The sequence below is a fragment of the Nerophis ophidion genome, linkage group LG18, assembly GCF_033978795.1.
Source record: "Nerophis ophidion isolate RoL-2023_Sa linkage group LG18, RoL_Noph_v1.0, whole genome shotgun sequence".
NCBI lineage: Eukaryota > Metazoa > Chordata > Actinopteri > Syngnathiformes > Syngnathidae > Nerophis > Nerophis ophidion.
Genome location: NC_084628.1, coordinates 27,657,333 through 27,681,339, shown reverse-complemented (window position 1 = coordinate 27,681,339; position 24,007 = coordinate 27,657,333). Strand labels below are relative to the sequence as shown.

The following is a 24,007-nucleotide window of genomic DNA, read 5'->3' as shown; positions in this document are numbered from 1 at the left end:
GCATATATCACACACAAGTAAAATGCAGCAGGACGCCTTGTGTCGCACATGATATCACACGCAAGTTAACACGCTGAAAGACTGCTTGCATCGCACATGATATAACATGCAAGTTAATACGCTGCAGGACTGCTTTTGTCGCAGATGATATCACACATGTAAACACGCAGCAGGACTGCTTGTGTCGCACAAGATATCACACGCAAGTAAACACACTGCAGGACGCCTTGTGTCGCACACGATATTACGCGCAAGTTAACACGCTGCAGGACTGCTTGTGTCGCACATGATTACACACGCAAGTTAACACGCTGCAGTACTGCTTCTGTCGCACATGATATCACACACAAGTAAACACGCAGCAGGACTGCTTATGTCGCACAAGATATCACACGCAAGTAAACACACTGCAGGACGCCTTGTGTCGCACACGATATCACGCGCAAGTCAACACGCTGCAGGAGTGCTTGTGTCGCACATGATTACACACGCAAGTTAACACGCTGCAGTACTGCTTCTGTCGCACATGATTACACACGCAAGTAGACACGCTGCAGTACTGCTTCTGTCGCACATGATATCACACACAAGTAAACACGCAGCAGGACTGCTTGTGTCGCACATGATATCACACGCAAGTAAACACGCTGCAGGACACCTAGTGTCGCACATATCACACGCAAGTTAACACGCTGCAGGACTGCTTATGTCACGCATGATATCACACGCAAGTGAACACACAGAACTACTTGTGTCGCAGATGATATCACACGCAAGTAAACACGCTGCAGGACTGCTTGTGTCGCACATATATCACATGGCAGTAAACACGCTGCAGGACTGCTTGTATTGCACATTATATCACACATTTTACAAGCTGGTACATATAATCTCATACTTTTTAATGCTGATATCGAACTGATGTCAGTATCGGTAAGGGACACAAGGAAAATGACCACATATTTCTGTTTGACTATAAAGTAACAGTCTGGTGTGCTCTGCATGCACTATACAATATTTTGTGAGGGTGGATTTAGGGACAGTTGGTGAGTTCTCACCTCCCAGCTGACCACAACACAGCTGGGCGACTTGCACACGGTGGAAGGCGCTTTGCACTGTTCCGGGGCCCCGGCTCCGGTGCTAAAGTCGTAGCGCTCAGAAGGAGGCCCAAACTGCCGGCACAGAGGAGCAACAATGGTGTCGGTGTTACGCAGTATTCAGGTGAGACAAAATGGAGGTCTGTGTGAGGTCATCTCACCCCCGCCTTGTTTCCCGCCTTGAGTTGGACTCCGTAGCTCCTCCCGGGCATCAAGCCTCCCACAAAGCAGTCCGGCTCTGGACCCTGATAGACCTCCCTGCTGTCCTCCGGCTGCGGCCCACTCAGTTCCACGCTGTAGCAGGACACGGGGCTGCCGCCGTCCACCTGCGGCGGGCCTGGGGAGCAGATATTCAACACAAGTCAATTTGGTAAAGTGAAAATGCCGCATTTGCAGTAAACGTCGGAGCGGGTAGAAGACATAACGCGTCCCACGCCTCTGCCAGGAATGACTCACCCCAGCGCAGTTGCACTTCTCGGGCTTTGGGCTTGCCCACCAGTCGGGGGGGTTGGCAGGGCCCAGGGGGCACCGCGGGAGTCTGGACCTGTAGGGTCTCCGACAGCTTGTAAAGAAAAACAACAGGATCTTAGGGAAAACATTTTTTTTTCCTTTTGTGCATCGTTGAAAAAAAAAAAAAAAGTCCTTTTGGGCTTGTGAAACAAAATGGCAAACATGTGAGTGTTACGTCACTTGGTGCACCGTGAGTCATACCGCCTTACAAGGCTGCGCTCATGAACGCCGGCGAAGAAGTTAACCATGAGCATCGGCGCCGTCCACTAATTAGGAAAAACATCCCGGGAGGATTAAACAATTAGCAGACTGTGTCTCGTACTGACGGGCAAAGTCTGAGCTCTCCACACCGCCAAAAAGTCCAAACTCCACAAACTTTTTGGAGAAACATCTGAAATTAACCGGGAGAGATTGGTGAGTGACTCAACCTATATATACAGGGTTTACATTTTGCCTTGTTCCTCAAAGTGTGAGTGAAAAATGGCATTTCCTCGAAGTCCGAAAAATAAAGATTTGATACAGTTTTATCTGCTCACATAGTGGCAGAAAAATATATTTTTTGTCTGAATATGGTTTGTGTAGGAGGACAAACATGACACAAACCTTTCTAATTGTTAAAAATCTCACAGTTTATTTATATTAAACAAGCTTCACTGATGAGTATTTGACGAGCGCCGTTTGGTTCTCCTAATGTCGGTGGTCCTTGAACTCACCGCAATTTGTTTACATGTACAACTTTCTCCGACGCTGCCACAGAAAGACGTGTTTTATGCCATCTTTTGCCACTCCTCTATACTTTTGTATGGTGGGGCCATTCAGGACATTGCTGATTTGTTATGCCCCGACGCTTCCGGTCTTCAAGACAGGGTCTCAGTTTTAAACCCCGTGGAGACCTGGCATTCCAAGCTGTAGTTCTCAAACTCTGGAACAACTTCCACCAGTGAGTAAGGCTTTTAGTTAATTAACCTTTTAACTATATTTTATGTCCAACTTGTAGGCTTTTACTAATTTTGTTATGGGTATCGTCACGTCTTGTCATTGTTGCTTTTACGAACAGAGGTGCATGTTCGGCAACGCACAATCACGGAGTACTTACCAGCAGACACTATGTGCATATTATATAAATATTTATATAATATGTAACTACAAGCTCCATTCACAGACATAGTCCCATTGCTTTTATGAGCGGTCGAGCGAGTCGAAAGCCAAATTTTTTTGTTTTAAATAATTTGTATTTATTTTTTTTTAAATATTTTTATTTTTTATTTGTGCCGGCCGTAATTCTTTCGTGGCGGGACGCTACAAATAAATGAATGTGTGGGAAACCCTGCCTTTATTTAGAAAAGTATGGAAAAACATTTTGGTGCTGTTACCAAAACATTGGTATCGGGACAACCCGACCCTGGATGTTTGTTTGCTATTTGGAGGCGGAGATTTAAACACACCAGTCGTACTTAAGTAGCTCCACCTTTGAACATTCTTCCTCACTGCGCATGAAATCCAATGACCAGCCAGTAAATGTGCACACACACACACCCGTGAGACTGACAAGATGTGTGTGTGTGTTGGGTATGAATGACTCACCGGGCTCTGCCCCCCCTCGCTCATGCAGTACACTCTGGTCTGGTAGCAGCAGCCGGGCTTAAGGCCGTCGCACACGCACTCCAAGGCGGGGCCGGAATACACCAGCTCCCAGGACAAACCTGAGAGGTGCAAAATATGATGAACACTAGGCTTTCTTGAAAGCATGCGGGATGAAATGTTCCACTCACCGCTTAAACCCTCGGACAGCTCGACGACGTACTTTGTCACTTCGGCTCCTCCGCTCTCTTTTGGGGGATCTAAGCAGAGACAATGGAGCCATATCAATTATGAAAGAACCATCAATAACCAATAAATAGCAATTATTAGGGGTGTTTGCTTCAGAGTATTGACTAAAATGGATCATCGTACAGTTTTGCCTCGCCACGGCCTCAGTGCATTGAGACTTGAATACCCAATTCACTTTTATGTTCAAATTACGTAGGTTTTAAAATGTAAAGTGGTTGTAGGTTGTGTGAGAGAGGTTGTGTAAATAAGTGGAATGCATATCATTTTCATGAATAGCACGCCCTAAACATTACCACCCCTGAACCAGTAACACTGTATACACACTTGTATTGTTTTGTAGCAGGGAATGTTAGAAAAGGTGTAATGATTAGTTTTTGGTGACAGCGAGTGCTCACAATAATGTTAGGCTCATTAAACAAGCGAACATATTAGTTACTGGATACTTTTTAGTATGCTTCTGCCTTGGAGACTTTATGTGTGTACGTAGTATGCAACTAGAATGATTTGATACTTGTTTATATTGACAAATGTGCTGTTTTAGATTGCAGTATTGTTAAAATATTATTATGTATGTGTGGTACTGTGTGCTTAGCTGTTGCATAGCTGCTATCGTCTAGCACCCTAAAGCCTAGCATGTTTACCTTTTGTAAATGACTGTAGTAAAATCGAATAAATTGTGTGCTTTTGGAAGAGTCAAATCTTTTTCTTTTGGTTTGCCAATCTTTTAATACCACAAATATTTGTACTTTTTTATAAATTATTTTTTGGGTCACAAAAAGCAATTTTCTATAACTTTTTCACTTTAGATATGACTTAGATTGTCGATACCGATAAGATATCAGCAGTTAGAAAAGGCTTAATCAAGTAAAATGAGTCAAACAGAGAACAATATAAGAATGAGGACGACTCCCTTGAAACAAGATTCTTAATCTCAATGGGACTTTCCTGGGTTAATAAAGGTTTAAAAAAAAATAAAAAAAAAGTTGGTATGAAAAACACTAACCTAATGACAGATTTATCCTTTTAAAGTGGAGTGTTATTTTGTTTTTTTTGCAACACCAAGTGGTCACAATAATTCATGAAGTTAAGCTCATGACGCAGTAAGTTGAATGATGCAGACATATTTGCTCCTGAATACTCTAATACGCTTCTACCTTCAAGAGTTTGTATGTGTAAGAAATATGCAAATATCATTTGATAATTGTTTATATTAACAAATGTCATGTTTTATTGTTCAATCATTATTTCCTATATCTAGCTTGTGTGCTTAGCTGTTGTGTAGTTGCTAGCTACTAATAGCCTATAGCCGAGCATGTTAAAATATAACAAATTGTGTGTTTATGGCAGGACATTTAGATGTTAACTGTCTGTACAGCTTTGCACAAGTAAACACTCTGCGGGACTGCTTGTGTCGCACATGATATCACACAGAAGTAAATACTCTGCAGGACGACTTGTATCGCACATAATATCACACATGTAAACACTGTGGGACTGCTTGTATCGCACATGATTACACACAAGTAAACACGTTGCAGGATTGCTTGTGTCAAGCATGATATATCAAACAAGTAAAATAGCTGCAGGACTGCTGGTATCGCACATGATATCACACACGTAAACAAACTGCAAGGCTGCTTGTGTTATGCATAACACACACATGCAAACATGCTGCAGAATTGCTTGTATCGCAAATGATATCACACACAAGTAAAAATACTGCAGGATTGCTTGTATCCATCCGTCCATCCATTTTCTACCGCTTATTCCCTTTCGGGGTCGCGGGGGGCGCTGGCGCCTATCTCAGCTACAATCGGGCGGAAGGCGGGGTACACCCTGGACAAGTCGCTACCTCATCGCAGGGCCAACACAGATAGACAGACAACATTCACACTCACATTCACACACTAGGGCCAATTTAGTGTTGCCAATCAACCTATCCCCAGGTGCATGTCTTTGGAAGTGGGAGGAAGCCAGAGTACCCGGAGGGAACCCACGCGTTCACAGGGAGAACATGCAAACTCCACACAGAAAGATCCCGAGCCTGGATTTGAACCCAGGACTGCATGACCTTCGTATCGTGAGGCAGACGCACTAACCCCTCTGCCACCGTGAAGCCCCGGATTGCTTGTATCGCCCATAATATTACACAACTATACACGCTGCAAGACTGCTTGTATTGCACACATCACACACACAAAAGTAAACATGCTGCAGAACGGCTTATATCGCACATTATAGCACATACAAGCAAACACGCTTCAGGACTGCTTGTAGTGCGCATGATATCGCACACAACATGTTGCACATGATATCATACACAAGTAAAGACACTGCAGAAATGGATGTATCACACATAATATCACACAAGTTAACAGGCTGTAGGACTGCTTGTATTGCACATGATATCACAGACAAGTAAACACGCTGCAGGAATGCTTGTTTTGCCCATGATATCACACACAAGGAAACATGCCGCAGGACTGCTTGTATCGCACATGATATCACAAGTAAACATGCTGCAGGACCGCTTGTATCGCACATGATCTCACACAAGTCAACACACTGCAAGGCTGCTCGTGTCGCGCATAATATTACACAAAAGTAAACACGCTGCGGGACTGCTTGTGTCGCGCATGATATCACCCACAAGTAAAAATGCTGCAGGACTGCTTATTTCCAAAATTATCTTAAGTGAAGTAAAGTTAAGTGAATTATATTTATACAGCGCTTCTCTGTAGTGACTCAAAGCGCTTTTACATAGTGAAACCCAATATATAAGTTACATTTAAACCAGTGTGGGTGGAACTGGGAGCAGGTGGGTAAAGCGTCTTGTCCAAGGACACAACCGCAGTGACTTGGATGGCGGAAGCGGGGATCGGACCTGGAACCCTAAAGTTGATGGCACAGCCACTCTACCAACCGAGCTAAACCGCACAAGCACACACAAGTAAACACGCTGCAGAACGGCTAGTATCGAACATGATATCACACAAATAAACACGCTGCAGAGCTGCTTGTGTTGCAAATGATATCAGACACGCAAGTAAACACGGTGCATGACTGCTTGTATCGCGCATGATATCACACACAAGTAAACACGCTACAGGATTGCTTGTATCGCGCATGACATCCCACACAAGTGAACACGCTGCAGGAATGCTTGTATTGCGCTTGATATCACACACAAGGGGGTGAGCAAGAGTGATGGGTCAAATGCAGAGAAAAATGTGCCACCCCTCGTGTGTGTGTGACAATCATTGGTGCTTTAACTTTGACACAAGTAAATACGCTGCAGAAAAGTTGTATCGCGCATGATATCACACACGTAAACACACTGCAAGGCTGCTTGTGTTGTGCATATCACACACACATGCAAACATGCTGCAGAACTGCTTGTATCACACATGATATTACAAACAAGTAAAAACGCTGCAGTATTGCTTGTATCGCCCATGATATTACAGAAGTATACACGCTGCAAGACTGCTTGTATTGCACACATCACACACACAAAAGTAAACGTGCTGCATAACGGCTTATATCGCACATTATATCACATACAAGCAAACACGCTGCAGGACTGCTTGTATTGCGCATGATATCGCACACAAACACACTGCAGGACTGATTGTATTGCACATGATATCACACACAAGTAAAGACACTGCAGAAATGCTTGTATCACACATAATATCACACAAGTAAACAGGCCGGAAGACCTTCTTGTATTGCACATGATATCACACACAAGGAAACATACCGCGGGACTGCTTGTATCGCACATGATTACACACAAGTAAACACGCTGCAGGACCGCTTGTATCGCACATGATATCACACAAGTAAACAGGCTTTAGGACTGCTTGTATTTCACATGATATCACACACAAGGAAACATGCCGCCGGACTGCTTGTATCGCACATGATATTACACAAGTAAACACACTGCAGGACCACTTGTATCGCACATGATTTCACACAATTAAAACACACTGGAAGGCTGCTCGTGTCACGCATAATATTACACAAAAGTAAACACGCTGCGAGACTGCTTGTGTCGCGCATGATATCACCATCAAGTAAAAACGCTGCAGGACTGCTTATTTCGCGAATTATCTTATGTGAAGTAAAGTGAAGTGAATTATATTTATATAGCGCTTCTCTCTAGTTACTCAAAGCGCTTTTACATAGTGAAACCCAATATATAAGTTCCATTTAAACCAGTGTGGGTGGAACAGGGAGCAGGTGGGTAAAGCCTCTTGTCCAAGGACACAACCGCAGTGACTTGGATGGCGGAAGCGGGGGTCGAACCTGGAACCCTAAAGTTGATGGCACGGCCACTCTATCAACCGAGCTAAACCGCACAAGTACACACAAGTAAACACGCTGCAGGGCTGCTTGTGCTGCAAATGATATCAGACACGCAAGTAAACACGGTGCATGACTGCTTGTATCGCGCATGATATCACACACACAAGTAAACACGCTACAGGACTGCTTGTATCGCGCACGACATCCCACAAGTGAATACGCTCCAGGAATGCTTGTATCGCGCATGATATCACACACAAGTGGGTGAGCAAGGGTGATGGGTCAAATGCAGAGAAAAATATTGGCACACCTCGTGTGTGTGTGACAATCATCGGTACGTTAACTTTAACACAAGTAAACACGCTGCAGAACAGTTGTATCGCGCATGATATCGCACACAAGTAAACACGCTGCGGGACTGCTTGTATCGCAAATTTTACATGCAAGTCGATATTATCTGGTACTTGTTTTTGTGTTGATATCGGACTGGTATCAGATAATAGACAGGGATACCCCTACTAATGATGTTGTATATTAACAGTCTCCAAGTCAAAATGCCAGATTTTGCTCACCCCAGGCCAACTTGAAAGTGGTGGGTAGAACCTTCCCCTTGATGACGGGCCTGGAGGGATAGCTGGGCCTGTCTGGTTTGGTGATGAACTCCACCACCGGGCTGGGGTTACTTTTGCCTTCAGAGTTGTAAGCCGCCACCTGCAAGAGGAAAATGAGAAGAGGAAGTGAAGCATGAATAAAAATGCAGTACAAGACACACAACAGGAACAATATTCTACTTTTTCCACTAATACAGTGCTACCTCCACCTGCCAGTAATGGGAGATAACGGTTGTCTCTTTCAGCTTCTTGTTATGCTAAAAGTTGCAAGCATACCTTGTCTTGCGAGCATCTCCTCTGTCGGTTGACTATTATTTTCAAAAGTTTTTTTTTCCTGCTTTGTTTGGTGCCCTCACAAATGATCAGGAATCCCAAAAGTCTGCCTATAACAACTATGTTGATACAATAAAACACTACATTACAGTACACACACTACATGTACATTAACGTCGGCAAAGGAGCAGCCCACGAGAGGAAGGAAAGGAGAAGCGTGTGTGTGCACTGTGAAATTAAGTCTGCACTGGTATATATTTCCAGAAAAGTCCAATGTCATTAAAAACTTGCTTGGGTTTGAAGCAGACTTCCTCAATCTTATTAATAAGAGCAAGCACAAAATGGCTTCCATTGGGACACAAAATAAAGAGACATGGTTTGCACGTGCAAAAGTTCGAAAACCGAAAAGTTTTGCAAATTACAGTGGAACCTCGATGTACCAACTTCATTGGTTCTTACAGTAAGTTTGTATAACGAAGCAAATTTCTTCTAAGTAATGTAAAAAAAAATCCATATTTTTGTAAAGGTTTGTACACTTTGAGCAAAAGATAAAGTGACATACAGTACTGTATATCGACTAACATAACGAAGTGATGAATCTAAAACAACAAGGACAAGTTCAACTGTCCTGTAAGCGCATACAAAGAGAAGTCCCATTGTGCCCTCACAAATGATTGGAAATCACAAATAATAACTATACAATAACTAACTACAATAATACACATTTTAGATAAACCCACATACATTAGCGTCGGCAACTCACGAGGAGAGAAAGGGGCAAACAGAGGGGAAGAAGCCCGTTGTCTTTACCTCCGCTGTGAAATTAAATCTGCTTTGGCATACTTTTCCAGGAAAGTCCATTCTCATCACAATTAAAAACTTGCTGGGGTACGATGCGAAGTTCCTCAATCTTATTAATACGAGCAAGCACAAAATGGCTTTCAGGGAGACATAGAATGAAGGGACATGGTTCACATGTACGTCTAAAAGTCTGTTTTCTACTGTACCACCAAATGAATTGTACACTGGTCCACACCGATTAAGGGGCGACTTTCATCAGAACCTAAACTTGGACTTTGCTCCAAAAAATGCTTTCGGTGGTTGGCTGATTGTCGACAGAACCCGACAACACTAGTGCGATTAGAAGGGGCGACATTTGCATTTCAGCATGACAGTGAGGAAAAAAAAGGTAATCTAGCTGAGCCCGCTGAGTCCAGCTCACCCTCATGCTGGAGCGAGACAAACACCTCCTCAGCGCCCAGCGCCGCCTCGCGCTAGGCAGCTGGATAATTGCAAATGAAGGAGGGAAGGAGGGCTTTAATGTTGCAATTTTTTAACGTTGGCAATTATGGTGTTGGGCTAAAACACAATCATACGATTGTCACTATGGATTTTGCACATTTGCGCACACAGGGTTTCTGCAGGTCTCTGAAAATCTAATTTAACGCTTTTTAATACTACATTAAAACTAATTTAATGCCAATTTCCTGCTGCTGATAGGTATTTTATATAGTCAAAAGCTTGTATAAACAAGTTTGAATAGTTGAAAACTTAACCGTTACTCTTTAGTGAATTAGATCACAAGACTGTTTAATCTGACAATTTATTTTGATGTATTTATTCTTCTGTAGTGGTAGCAGCAGCTGCCAGTTGTGGTGGCAACGGCAGAAATGTCTTTGTTGGTCACACCAAAGAAATAGAGCTTAAGTTAACTGCTGCCTGCCTTTAATTGCCAACTTGTAATTAGCTAATAGCATGTGGGTTCACTTAGAGTTTGGAGGTACGCTCTCTGGGTTTTTAATCGACAGGCTTTAGTTAGCCAGCCGGACACTTTTTGCTGAAATGTGCATTTCCCTTTTTCCTCCTTGTTGGGGCTGTCCCTACAGCATGAGCACCTTCACAGGATGTAGCATTGCAAGCATCAGGTGTAACGTCTGTGGACAACAGCCATTTAAAAGGTTCTGCCAGTCAATCATCGAGCTCTGGTTTCCAAATCAAAATGATTCAACGTCTGTAACAGGTGTGTCTAAAGTGCGGCCGTGGAGCCATTTGCAGCCCGCAGCTCTTTTTTTATTTAAAGTTCGTGGCAACATGTTTAAAGATACTATTAAAAAAACAAAAAAATGAAAGAGATGAGAAATGTAACAAGAAAACGTTGCAATGTTGACTCTAATAACGCAAACCTGCCATTTTTTCTTTAAAACGGTCATTGCTCAAAAAATAATAATGAATCAAAATCTATATTGGTTATGAATTATTTAATTATTCAAAGCTCTGATGACGTCATTCTAAATAAACGTGAACGTAAACGCAAATAAAAGTGGCACCCAAGGAAGGTCCCCTCATCCGCCTATCCAGTCCTTAAACGCATCCAAACACCTCCATTAAAGTTTTATATAATAATGTAGTAACAGGCACATTTATAACAATATTTAATATTTACGTATCCTGATCATTTTAAGCATATGCGGCGCATTAATTTAAAAAACATCACATCGTTTCTTCTATTTTCAACATCACTGATTATTATTCACTGCAGACATCATGAGAGTCAGCACACAAAATAAAACATAACTTACTGTACAAAGTCTGCTGTCATTAGGACAGAGACTGCTAGGATGGTCATATATACTCATTTAGATGAAGAATGAATTATAATCCTCGCGAGGAAACCGGTCTTTTTGTGTGGTTCTCGCCAATCCTGGTCTAAATTGGCTGTGAAAGTGTACCAACTTGTCAGAATATGTCATCAGCCTTCACAACTACCCAGGTGAGAGGCATGATTTAGAATTAAGTTCGATGTCAACATTGGCACTCAAGATGGTGATCACAGCGCTGCTATAAATTGTTGGTCTGCGTAAGCGCTTATAATAATAATATCACTAACACTTGTTAATATTCAAGTCACAAAAAGTAAATGGAGTATTGTTGGCGCTTTTTAAATGGTTTTATGGGCACATTAGTGGACCTCCCCTCGGCTCTGCTGTGAGCGGACTTTTATTTTCTGGTTTGAATGCGTTAAAAAAATACATCCATCGTCATTGTGAACCATAGCCAAGGGCAGTTCCCCTGTAAGCGTTGAAAATAAAAATAAAAATAATATACAACTTATTTTAAACACTTTAATGCAGGGGTCGGACACCTTTACCACTCAAAGAGCCATTTTGACCAGTTCCACAAAATAAAGAAGACAATGAGAGCCACAAACCTCTTATGAAATTTTAAATGAAATTACACAGCATAAAGAGTTTTTTTTGCTTTGTGCTATGTGTAAACCAGGGTCTTAGACACCCGGTCCGCGACTTTTACATGAATTCCGCTTGACAGCATTACACTTGTCAACCCTCCCAAATATTCCAGGAGGTTCCCGAATTCTCAAAGCAACCACTCTCGCGAATATCTGCTGATGGTCACTCAGATAACTATAATAAAGGCGTGCTATGAAGCCACTGCCTTTGACGCCTTCTACAACATGTACAATCAGCTTGCCAGCCCGGTAACATGTTGTATGTGGCGTCCACATATGAACGTACACGACTGCAAGGCATAGTTGTTCAACAGCCATACAGGCCACACTAAAGGTTGTGATATAAACAACTTTAACACTCTTACTAATATGCGCCACACTGTGAACCCACACCAAACAAGAATGACAAACACATTTCGGGAGAACATCCTCACAGTAACACAACATAAACGCAACACAACAAATACCCAGAATCCTTTGCATCCATGACCATTTCTGACTATATTATACACCCGAAATGTCTCCCGAAATGTGTTTTTCATTCTTGCTTGGTGTGGGTTCACATTGTGGCGCATATTAGTAAGAATGTTAAAGTTGTTTATATCACAACTTTCAGTGTAACTTGTACGGCTGTTGATCAAGTATGCCTTGCAATCTCGTACGTGTGACTGTGGAAGCAGCTATCTCTAGCATGGTGTAAAGGCGGGCGCGATGACATGTTGTAGAGGACTTTAAAAGTAAAGCCATCACGGCACGCCCTCAATATTGTAGTCCGAGTGAAAATCGGAGAATGATAGCCCCGAGTGATGTCCGGACGAGGCACTAAAATCTGGAACCCCCCAGAAATAATCGGGGGAGGCCGGCGATTATGCAGCTGAGCCACATCAGAGTGGGCAAAGAGGCGCATGCGGCTCCGGAGCCGTGGGTCGCCGACCGCTGAACTAAAGTGTCTCCCTACTTCTGGATTCAAAACGCTTATGTGTTTTATAATCATAGCAGATTGGTAAACAACAACAAAGACAACTATTTTTTGGACAAATCAGGATTAACAACCTTATCTTTTTGAAGCTGAATATAGGGAGGATGAACTGCTGCTTCTAGAAGCGAGCACTAAAAAGAGAGTGAGACTTTGGAGCAGACGGAAGCAGATTGAGGTGAAAGTGACTCGAAGGTGCAAAATGTGAAATTTGGAGACTAGATATTTTGACATTAATAGAGCGCTTACCCAAAATCAACAGAAAATGTTCACGCACAGCTGCACTAGACGTACAACTGTCCATCAAGAGAGTCACTTTAATATCGATCACGCGGCACGTCATGTCATGCGTGTTATTACAATAACAGTACATATACTGTCTGGCTAGCTGTGTGCCAAAAAAACATGAAATAATACTTTACAGATACTGCAATATGACTCTTCATGCTTTTCACACAGTGCAGATTGGTGTTCTATCACAGTATTGTGCATTACAAATTCAAATGCGTTTCGTGTTATTCTAGAAGGTAGCTTATCTTTTTCCGTAACTAGCTCTTACGGCTAATACCGCAGCACGCCGATGTGTTAGTACGCTAGAAAAAGAATTCTCAGTGTTTGCTCTTACAATAACAATGTTGTTGTAGCTAGTAAATAAAGTATTGTTGACAGCTTTTGAATGTATTTTTAAGTGATTTAGAAGTAGAGTTGAATGCTAACATTAGCTGCATTGCTAACCACCGAGAACAAGAGGGATTTTCTGTTAGAATGCAAAAAACCCCCAAAACTACTGTCTTCTTGTCTCTCATGATTGTGAACAATAGGCAAAATTACCCAAAAAAGTGCAGTTCCTCTCTAACGTTTACCAAAATTGAAGGGAGCCCTAAAGGTAAAAAAAAAAAAAAAAAATTGACACATTGAATTTGTTTTGAAAATAAAAGTATAACAAAATGGCCTCCGCATGCTTTGGTTTTTCAGAGGAAAATGTGGACATTTTAGATAATCAAATTCTGTATAATGCAAAAATATATTAAAATATAAAATATATAAATAAAATATAAATATATTTTTAAGTGTTCTTTTTTTAATCCAAAGTCATGGTTAAAGTAGCTAGTATTTTCCCATGTAGTGTGTCTTCTCGTGACCTCCTTGCTTTTATCTTATGTCTGCTAGTAAACTCTTTGTTTTGTCTTAATGACTCCGGTTTGTTGGCTCACAGAGTTGTTTTGGCCCGTTCATTTATCTCTGTTGAAGAAGCAGCAGCGCTCCTTTTTGGGCGAGAGGTGCTGTTTTTGCTCTACATAATCCTACTCTTTTTGTGTGGATTTAGACTTTGCTTGCCGATGCTATGGTTGCATTGTAAGGGCTGGTCACCTGAAGCTTCAGTAAAACGTGGTATTGTACCATTCTGTCTCTGGGTTCCTTTTTACCAAACATATGTCATCCAAAAGAATTTGGGATTTGACCATTGTATTTTATTCCGAGAGGAAGACAGGTCGCGCGCAACAATAACCATGTTTTTTAATGTGTGTGTAACAGATGCCAGCCAGTGGACGTTGGCAAACCTCACTCACTGACACCCTCAAAAGCAGTGCTGGATACCGAGTTGACGGCTCAAGTTTTTAGCTCGGCAGCTACCATGCTGCACTCTTATTCGAAGGACCCAGATTTGAGTCATGGGGCTGACCGGAAGATTGGGAATTATATCACATTTTTAATGCCTCAGGGCGTCAGATTTTATGCTTTTTTATTGCCGTTAATTTTTGCAAAATCCATTTGATAACTTTTAAAGCTTTTTATTGGCCCGCAGAAACCCGGATATATGTGCAATTATGCAGTTATTCATTCATTTGAAGGACTGGAAATAAAGTTGACGATAACGAGCACTAGCATGATTTTCACGACCAGCTAGTGAAGCGCTAGTGATGCGCAGCGGCATCCTCCTGTTTACGCTTTAGCTGCCAGAACCCTTTCGGGCGGATGAGTCATGAAGCTGCCGAGGGGGGGGTGGGTGTTGCCTTACCCGGAACTTGTACTTGGTACTCCTGTGGAGGTTCTTGACCGTGCAGGAGAGGTCATCGCCGTCGTAGCTGGCCTGGAAGCCGTAACCCTGGGACCGACACAAGATAAGCAGATAAGCATCCCTGGTGAGTGAAGGCTTACAAGTCCACAGCATGGTGGGCCGCAAGAGACAAACAGCTCACGGCGATAGGAGAATGTTCTCAGGAAGGTGTGTGCGTGCGTGTACAGGCCAAAGCTGCAAGCGTCATATGAATTAAATACCAAATATTTTCCCCTTTTCGCTGCCGCTTGACTGGCGGAACAGGATGTATGCAACTTCTTCACTTCTGATACGGTCACGGATATTGGAGCCTTTGAGTATTGGCCGACACCGATACCAACCCGACTCGGTATCAGTGTGAATCATAGGACATACTTTCATTATTTTGTGAAAATGATGGAAAAGGTTTGAGCTAGTGACATAAATACAAACCTTATGACAGACTTGCGCTTTTGAAGTGGAGTGGTGACACCTAGTTGCCACAATTATTCATAACATTGAGCTCATGACGCCATAAGTTGAATGATGCAGAAACATTTGTTACTGAATACTTTCCAACCCGCTTCTGCTTTGAAGACTTTGTAAGGATAGAGACTGAATCCCGCCAGTCCTACCGGGCACTGATTCACGCAAAATCCAACAATGCCATGTTTCGGTACCTGGGTTGCGTGTGACGTCACATCCAGTTGCAGACTGAGCCAGCTCTAACTAGGGATGTGTCCATTAACGGTATTGATAAGAACCGCAGTAAAACTTCCAACGGTTGTTAGTATTAGTGTTTTGAATTAATTAGCGAAAAAACATGTTTAATGACTGCACAATTCTGCACAAAACTCAAGGACTGACTGTCTAGCTTAAATGCTAACTTGAATGCAAAAATGAAAAAATGACCGTCTTTTCGCAATCAGAAACGCAATACCTCAATCTACACATACAGGACTGTCTCAGAAAAGCAGAATATTGTAATAATGTCCTATATTTTCTGTAATGCAACTAAAAACATGAATGTGTTATACATTCTGGATTCATTACACCAACTGGAATATTGCAAGCCTCTTGTCGTTTTAATATTGCTGATTATGTCATACTGCTTAAGAAAACTCAAATATCATATCTCAAAATATTTGAATATCATGAAAAAGTATACTAGCAGGCTATTTAACTAATAAATTGAATCGTCTAATTAACTCGAAACACCTGCAAGGGTTACCCCCTGAGGCTTTAAAAACACTCAGCTTGGTTCAGTAAACTAAATCAGAAGTATGGAGAAGACTGCTGACCTGACTGCTGTCGAGGGGACCATCATTGACACCCTCCATTAGGAGGGTAAGACACAAAAAGAAATTTCTAAAAGAGCAGGCTGTTTACAGAGTGCAGTTTCAAAGCACATTCACAAAAAGTCTGTTGGAAGGAGGAAATGTGGCAGGAGACGCTGCACAACCAAGAGAGAGGACCGCAGACCTTAACAGTATTGTGAAGAAGAGCCGGTTCTAGAATTCGGGGGAGCTTCAAAGACAGTGGACTGAAGCTGGAGTCCAAGTATCAAAAGCCACTGTTCATTGACGTGTCCGGGAAATGGGCTACAATAGCCGTATTCCCATGGTCAAGCCACGCCTAAACTCAAGACAACGGAAGAAGCGTCTGACTTGAGCTATGGAAAAGAAGCACTGGACAGTTGTAGAGTGGTCCAGAGTCCTGTTTTCAGACAAAACCAAGTTTTGTATTTCATTTGGAAGTCAAGGCGCTAGAGTTTGGAGGAAGCTAAATCCAAGTTGCTTGAAATCCAGTGTGAAGTTCCCACAGTCAGCAATGGTTTGGGGAGCTGTCAGCTGCTGGTGTTGGTCCACTGTGTTTCATCAAGTCCAGAGTCAATGCAGCTGTGAACCAAGAGATTTTAGTGCACTACTTGCTTCCAACTGTTGAAAAGCTCTATGGAGATGATGATTTCATTTTCCAGCATGATCTGGCACCTGTCCACAGTGCCAAAACCACCAGTAAGTAACTGGTGTACTCACCATGGCATTACTGTCCTCGATTGGCCTGGCAACTCCCCTGACCTGAACCCCATAGAGAATTTGTAGGGTATTGTGAAAAAGAAGCTGAAAGACACCAGACCCAATAATGCAAATGAGCTAAAAAGCCGCTATTGAAGCATCCTGGGCATCCATAACACCTTAGCAATGCCACAGGCATATTGCCTCCATGCGACGCCGTATTGATGCAGTAATCTGTGCAAAAGGATTCCCAACCAAATGTTTGATTTTGTTTTGCTGTTATAAATCTGTTTGTTTTTTTACTTGGTCTGAGGAAATATTAACATTTTTTGAGATAGGATTTGAGTTTTCTTAAGCTGTATGCCATAATCAACAATATTAAAATAATAAAAGGCTTGCAATATTTCAGTTGATGTGAAATGAATCCAGAATGTTTGACATTTTCATGTTTTTAGTTGCATTAGTTAATATAATGGACTTTATCACAATATTCAAATTTTCTAATAAAGTCCCGCACCACGTTACAAAGAAGTTGGGAAAGGTGGCAATAAATACTGATAAAGTTGAGAAATTGTCATCAAACACTTATTTGGAAAATCCCACAGGTGTGCAGGCTAATTGGGAACAGTTGGTTGCCATGATTGGGTATAAAATCAGCTTGCATGACATGCTTAGTAATTCACAAACAAGGATGGGGCAAGGGTCACCAATTTGTAAGCAAATTGTCGAACAGTTTTAGAACAACATTTTTCAACAAGCTATTGCAAGGAATTTAGGGATTTTACCATCTACAGTACGTAAAATCATCAAAAGGTTCAGAGAATCTGGAGAAATCACTGCATGTAAACGATGATATTACGGACCTCTGATCCCTCAGGAGGTACTGCATCAAAAACAGACATCAGTGTGTAAAGGATATCACCACATGGGCTCAGGAACACTTCATAAAACAACTGTCAGTAACTACAGTTGGTTGCTACATCTGTAAGTGCAAGTTAAAACTCTGATATGCAAAGCAAAACCCATTTATCAACGACACCAAGGAACGCCGCTGGCTTCGCTGGGCCCTAGCCCATCTAAGATGGACTGATGCAAAGTGGAAAGGTGTTCTGTGGTCTGAAGAGTCCGCATTTCAAATTATATTTAGAAACTGTGGACTTGGTGTCCTCCGGAATGAGGAGGAAAATAACCTTTCGGATTGTTATAGGCGTGAAGTTCAAAGGCCAGCATCTGTGATGGTATGAGAGTGCATTAGTGCCCAAGGCATGGGTAACCTACACATCTGTGAAGGCACCATTAATGCTGAATGGTCCATCCAGGTTTTGGAGCAACATATGTTGTCATCCAAGCAACGTTATCATGGACACCACTGCTTATTTCAGCAAGACAATGCCAAGCCACGTGTTACAACAGCGTCGTTTTGTAGTAAAAGAGTGCGGGTACTTTCCTGGGCCGCCTGCAGTCAGACCTGTCTCCCATGGAAAATGTGTGGAGCATTGTGAAGCGTAAAATACGACAGCAGAGACCCCGGACTGTTGAACGACTGAAGCGCTTCATAAAACAAGAATGGGAAAGAATTCCACTTTCAAAGCTTCAACAATTAGTTTCCTCAGTTCCCAAACATTTATTGAGTGTTGTTAAAAGAAAAGGTGATGTAACACAGTGGTGAACACGCCCTTTCCAATCTATTTTGGCATGTGTTGCAGCCATGAAATTCTAAGTTAATTATTATTTGCAAAAAAAAAAATAAAGTTTATGAGTTTGAACATAAAATATCATGTCTTTGTAGTGCATTCAACTGAATATGGGTGAAAAAGGATTTGCAAATCATTGTATTCTGTTTATATTTACATTAGGGCTGGGCGATATTGGCTTTTATTAATATCGCAATATTTTTATGCCATATCGCGATATACGATATATATCGTGATATTTTTCCTTAGCCTTGAATGAACACTTGATGCATATAATCACAGCAGTATGATGATTCTATGTGTCTCCATTAAAAGATTATTCTTCATACTGCATTAATACTTTTAAACTTTCATGCACAAAGGGAAATCACAACTAAGTCAATTGACCAAATTTGTATTTATTAAATACTCTTCATTCTCCCGTGGGGGAATTTTTAAATGAAAGAACAAATTAGAAGTGCTGCTACCTTTTGTAGTAACATTTCTGCTGCATACTTTGCATATTGCTGTTGTCTGCTGAATATCTTCCCGCTTGAAGCTAAACCACCGCCAGATGATGGACCCCTGCTGTTTTTTTGGTCATTAATTGTTCTTCCTCCATTTGTGATCAGTTTCGCACCTTCTCTCTCTTGTAGTGTCACTCAACTCGCTCCGCTCCTCTTGCACCACCAGCCTCAGCTAACGTTAGCCATGCTGCTATCTCTCTGCTCGGCGAGAGGTTATGACGCTACACGTGCGACAGTATTTGCCGTATGTAGAAGGCGGGCTTGTTTTAAGTCTCCGTGAGAAGGAGAGACGAGAAGGACTTGCTTTCGTATTAAAGAACCTCTTTTAGCTGCGTGTAATGCCCGCAGCTAAAAGCAACTGCGTGAGAACGTATACTCGAATATTTCGATATAGTAATTTTCTATATCGCACAGAGACTAACCCGCGATATATCGTTTATATCGATATATCGTCCAGCCCTAATTTACATCTAACTCAATTTTCCAACTCATATGGAAACGGGGTTTGTACACATATATACTTTTTTTAAATTCATTTTGGATTCTTTTGAATCAATTAAGAATCCTTACAAATAAGAGTTGAGATTCATTAAATGTTGTATTTTTTTTTTTTTACACTCCTCGTATTCGGTACCTAGTGGAATGGTTCGGTTCCAAGTTCAAAAAGGTTAAGAACCATGGTTCTCAATCCCAAGGAAACGTTTGCAATAAACACGGAGTATGTACGTGGAGGAGCACATTTACAGCACCCGACATAGTAGACATTATGAGCCAGCTTACCGAGCCTTCCTCTTCCATCTCCAACACGTAGTAGACCTCGTCCTCCTTGGGCGAGCTGTTGGGCCGCTGCCACCTTAGACACAGCCAGGTCACCCCCGCCATCTCCAGCTCTGGGGGGAAGGGCGGCAATGGCACACTGCATGAGGTGAACAGGTCCACCACTTCACTGAACTCACTGGAGAGGGAAGACAGGAAAAGAGACAGGAGAGAGACAGTGTGTGAGACAGACACACACACACACAAATATGGCCACATTGACAGTAACAAACAGCGACATGGACACAGACGCCACAAGATGGCAGCCGTTTAGGAATTGGGGGCATCTACCTGGCACCCATGTCGTTTTTGGCTGCAAGGCGGAAGGAGTATCTTGAGGCTGGTGAGAGTTTGGTCAGTCTGTACTGCTTCTGAGGTCCGTAGTAGCACTGCTCAAACACGCCCGTGCCTTTGCCCTGCACACCACACAAGTGTTGGGAGAAGCTGCTTAAGAGACCCCTGAGCTGACAATAGCTCCATAAAATCTTATGCTAAACGCTTTTTAATGACGCTGTAATCTTTTAAGAGCACCCAGCAGGATCCAAATCAATCATTTCCATCATTTGCTTGCTCCATTTCGGTGCTCAAACGCTTGCTTTTCGTATTAAAGAACCTCATTATGGGCATTTTCTCACAAAAAATAAGATTTTTTTTTACCCCTATTTTTCAAAGAAACCAGTGATTACAAATGACATTCATAACAAGTTTGACTTATAATTCATCAAAAACTAGGGGGGTGAAATGGCACTTAATACACTGTTAGTAGAATCATGTTGTATAAATGTCTTCTTTTTGAAGCAGATATAAAAATAATAATAATAAAAAAAACTTAACATGCTATTGTAGCTAATTCTGACATATTTAGTGAAATTTTTTTTCTCATATGTTGATCCATATGCATAGAGCTTCCTATGTGAAGCAAAACTTTTGTCTTGAAAAAAATTGTGTAAATAAAAATGTAGCATTTAGAGCAGAGCTGGGCAAATATTTTGACTTGTGGCCCACATTGAGAGAAAAAAATGTGTCTGGGGGACCTAGTTGTAAGTGTGTATGTATGATATATACACATTTAGCTGTAAAAATCTGCTGTACAGTGTGTGGGTTTGGGTCCATTTTTTTTCAAGAACACTAATACCAAAAGTCACAATGTCCGATAAAGATGTCAACACAGTTATGACAGACCACCTCAAAAAAACAGAATGGAATTTTACAGTATTTTACTGAATGGTTCACCCAAAAATGTACATGAAAGTCAAAAAAGTTGGATTCACAATATAGTATGAACAATAAAACACTGAATATTAACACCATATGAACATCGCTCCTCTTTTACTTCTCAGACCAGCTCCTCCATAGTTGTGTATCTTTTACAACAGTGGTCCCCAACCACCGGGCCGTGGCCCGATTGGTACCGGGCCGCAAAATAATTTTTTATTAAATGGCCCGAAGAATTTTATTAAAAAAAAAAAAAAAGTTTTTTTATTTTTTTTAATTAAATCAACATAAAAAACACAATATACACTTACAATTACAAACGCCCCTTTTTTATGACAAAAGAAGAAGAAGAAAAAAAAAAAAAAGGACCCCCCCCCGGGCCGCGGGACAAATTATTAAGCGTTGACCGGTCACGGATACAAAAAGGTTGGGGACCACTGTTTTACAATCAAGCAAACAACAACAAATTAAAAAACAGCAAAATATGAATGAAAAGTGTAATAAACACCTACAAAATGATATATTATCACGTAAAAATGTGCTTCTGCATTCGTTTCTGACACACGCGTTTGGGGCTGGCTGCTCTGAAAACCAACCCCGCCCACTCTGCTTTGTTCCTGGTCTGAGCTGCTGTGACATAGATTACCGTAATCACTCCTGTAACATTCAAAAGCGCAGATTTCGACCATTGAAATACTTTCTATAGCTCAAGACTTGAGGCCATTTAAAAACAGCACTGCACATCATAATGGTGGCTACAGTTTTGATGTTAAAGGTTTAAACAAATTATGTAGAACATCCGGCGTGCCGGATTGAAAATCTTAAACTGCGGGCCGTATTCTGCACAGTTCTGATTTAGAGGGCGTATTAAAAAAAGACTTTGTCTAAGCACCCCATCAACATACAGGCTTACAGGGGAAACATATGCCTGTTGTGTCATCCAATTGACATGGCAACATATACTTTGGACAAATAAAACCTATGGTGTGGTATTTGCTTGGCACAACATAATGCATCACATGTAATTATTTTCTGCTTTTTGTATTGGCATGGTAGTAGGCTATATGATTTTCCCATAACGTGTTTTTTTGCGTAACGTGAGTTGGCTCACTGAAAGATGGTGACGTGCATACACGGAAGAGAATGCAATGCGTCAGCTTGGATGCAACATGGGGTTATGCTGAAAGAAAGGTGACGATCATCATTACCGACTCAGTGGCTAAGCGGTTAGCGTGTCGGCCCTGAGATCTAAGGTTGTGAGTTCAAACCCCGAGTCATACCAAAGTCTATAAAAATGAGACCCTTGACTCAGCATCAAGGGTTGGAATTGGGTGTTAAATCAACAAAAATTATTCTCGGGCGTGGCCACCGCTGTTGCTCACTGCTCCCCTCACCTCCCAGGGGGTGATCAAGGGTGATGGGTCAAATGCAGAGAATAATTTCGCCACACCTAGTGTGTGTGTGTGACAATCATTGGTACTTTAACTTTTAAATTTGACTATTGGCCTTGATTTGCCATCAAAGTAGGCCTATGCCATATATAATAAATTATTATATATACTTATTTGGATTGTAGTCCGTGCTAGACATTTTAGCAGGGTAAAGCCAACAATCTGTCCGGACTCCAAACTAAAATATTGCTGCATAACTTTACAAAAACATTTGGCGAATCGACATCAGTAAAATGTGGCATAATTACTTACTAAACCATCTTGCAGGAAGCATAAACAAGAGAACCCTACAGAGTAGGACTTGTCGATGGCCTTTTGAAGTTCCTTGGAGTAGGATTAGGATTCGTATCCGACAACTTCAGTCATAGAGAGTGGGGAGGGGACTACAGAATTTTGACCGTGAGTGAAGTACCATTTCTGGCGACATATGTGAGTATTTATTTCAATATCAACAAAAAAAGTTGACAATAATTACATTACTAGATATTGAAGTTTAAAAGACATGAAATTGTTTTTTTTTTTCTGTCAAGGACTTGGGACACATTATTTCCAGGCTTTTGGAGACCACATGGAATGATGTAGCGGGCTTAAAGTTTGACACCTTATCTTATTTATATCTAATTTTTATGAGGCTTTTCTATTATTATGTCTACTATGTTAGGTAAAACTAGTGTAAAGGTCACTGTAAGCTTGGTATTTCAAGCCTAGATGGTTTCAATAACGTTAAACTGTAAACTGTTGACCGTCATAACATTGCCGGTTTTACGAGCAGAGGAGCATGTTCGGCAGCACATACACACAGAGTACTTACAAGCAGACAGCGTGTAGCATAAAAAGGGAGAATGGACACATTTTGGCTTAAAAACTAAAGATAAAAAGTTGAAGTTATAACCCTAAGACACCCTCAGGAAATGTCACATTTGAGAGGTTTTAATCGGTATCCTCACACTATGTGTGTTTAAAAAAAACAACCCGCATGGTAACAACGCGAAACCTTACTTGTTAGCTTTAGCCACCTAGCTCGCCCAAAGAACCAATAAAAAAGTATCTGCAGTGCCTTCTGTGAGTTTGTAATGTTTGTTGTCATACATGTGTGTCTGACGTGGCTTTATTAAATACAATGGTTTGTGTTATATCATGTTTATGCCAACGCTAATGACGCTGCTAATTGCCATTGACCGAATTGGTGTAGCAACATTGGTGTGTAGCAGGCTAAATCTGTTAGCATGGTCAGAGCCCAGATATGCAGCCTTGACAGGGCCATGATGCTGTTTTAAGTTACTTACACAACTTCCCACACGTGCTACATATATTTTCAGAAGCAGGATCTTACTCGTCAACTTTTACCCCAATACAGACTTTGTCAAGAGTTTAGTCCCGTATTGATATCCTCCCTATATTGTAGTAGGGACGG

The 24,007-nt window shown here is 41.6% G+C and overlaps 1 protein-coding gene across 4 annotated transcripts in view; it reads right to left on the bottom strand.

Annotated features, from left to right (window-relative positions):
* fndc3a (fibronectin type III domain containing 3A) overlaps positions 1-24,007 on the bottom strand; it is a 177,526-nt gene that overhangs the window by 17,078 nt on the left and 136,441 nt on the right. For all 4 annotated transcript variants that reach the window (XM_061877887.1, XM_061877889.1, XM_061877885.1 and 1 more), the window contains 9 exons: positions 20,219-20,343; positions 19,892-20,066; positions 14,879-14,965; positions 8,324-8,462; positions 3,380-3,448; positions 3,192-3,310; positions 1,554-1,659; positions 1,259-1,434; positions 1,059-1,172 (listed from right to left, as the gene is read on the bottom strand). In XM_061877887.1, coding sequence (XP_061733871.1) covers positions 1,059-1,172; positions 1,259-1,434; positions 1,554-1,659; positions 3,192-3,310; positions 3,380-3,448; positions 8,324-8,462; positions 14,879-14,965; positions 19,892-20,066; positions 20,219-20,343 — 1,110 coding nt within the window. The remainder of the gene's footprint in view (positions 1-1,058; positions 1,173-1,258; positions 1,435-1,553; positions 1,660-3,191; positions 3,311-3,379; positions 3,449-8,323; positions 8,463-14,878; positions 14,966-19,891; positions 20,067-20,218; positions 20,344-24,007) is intronic.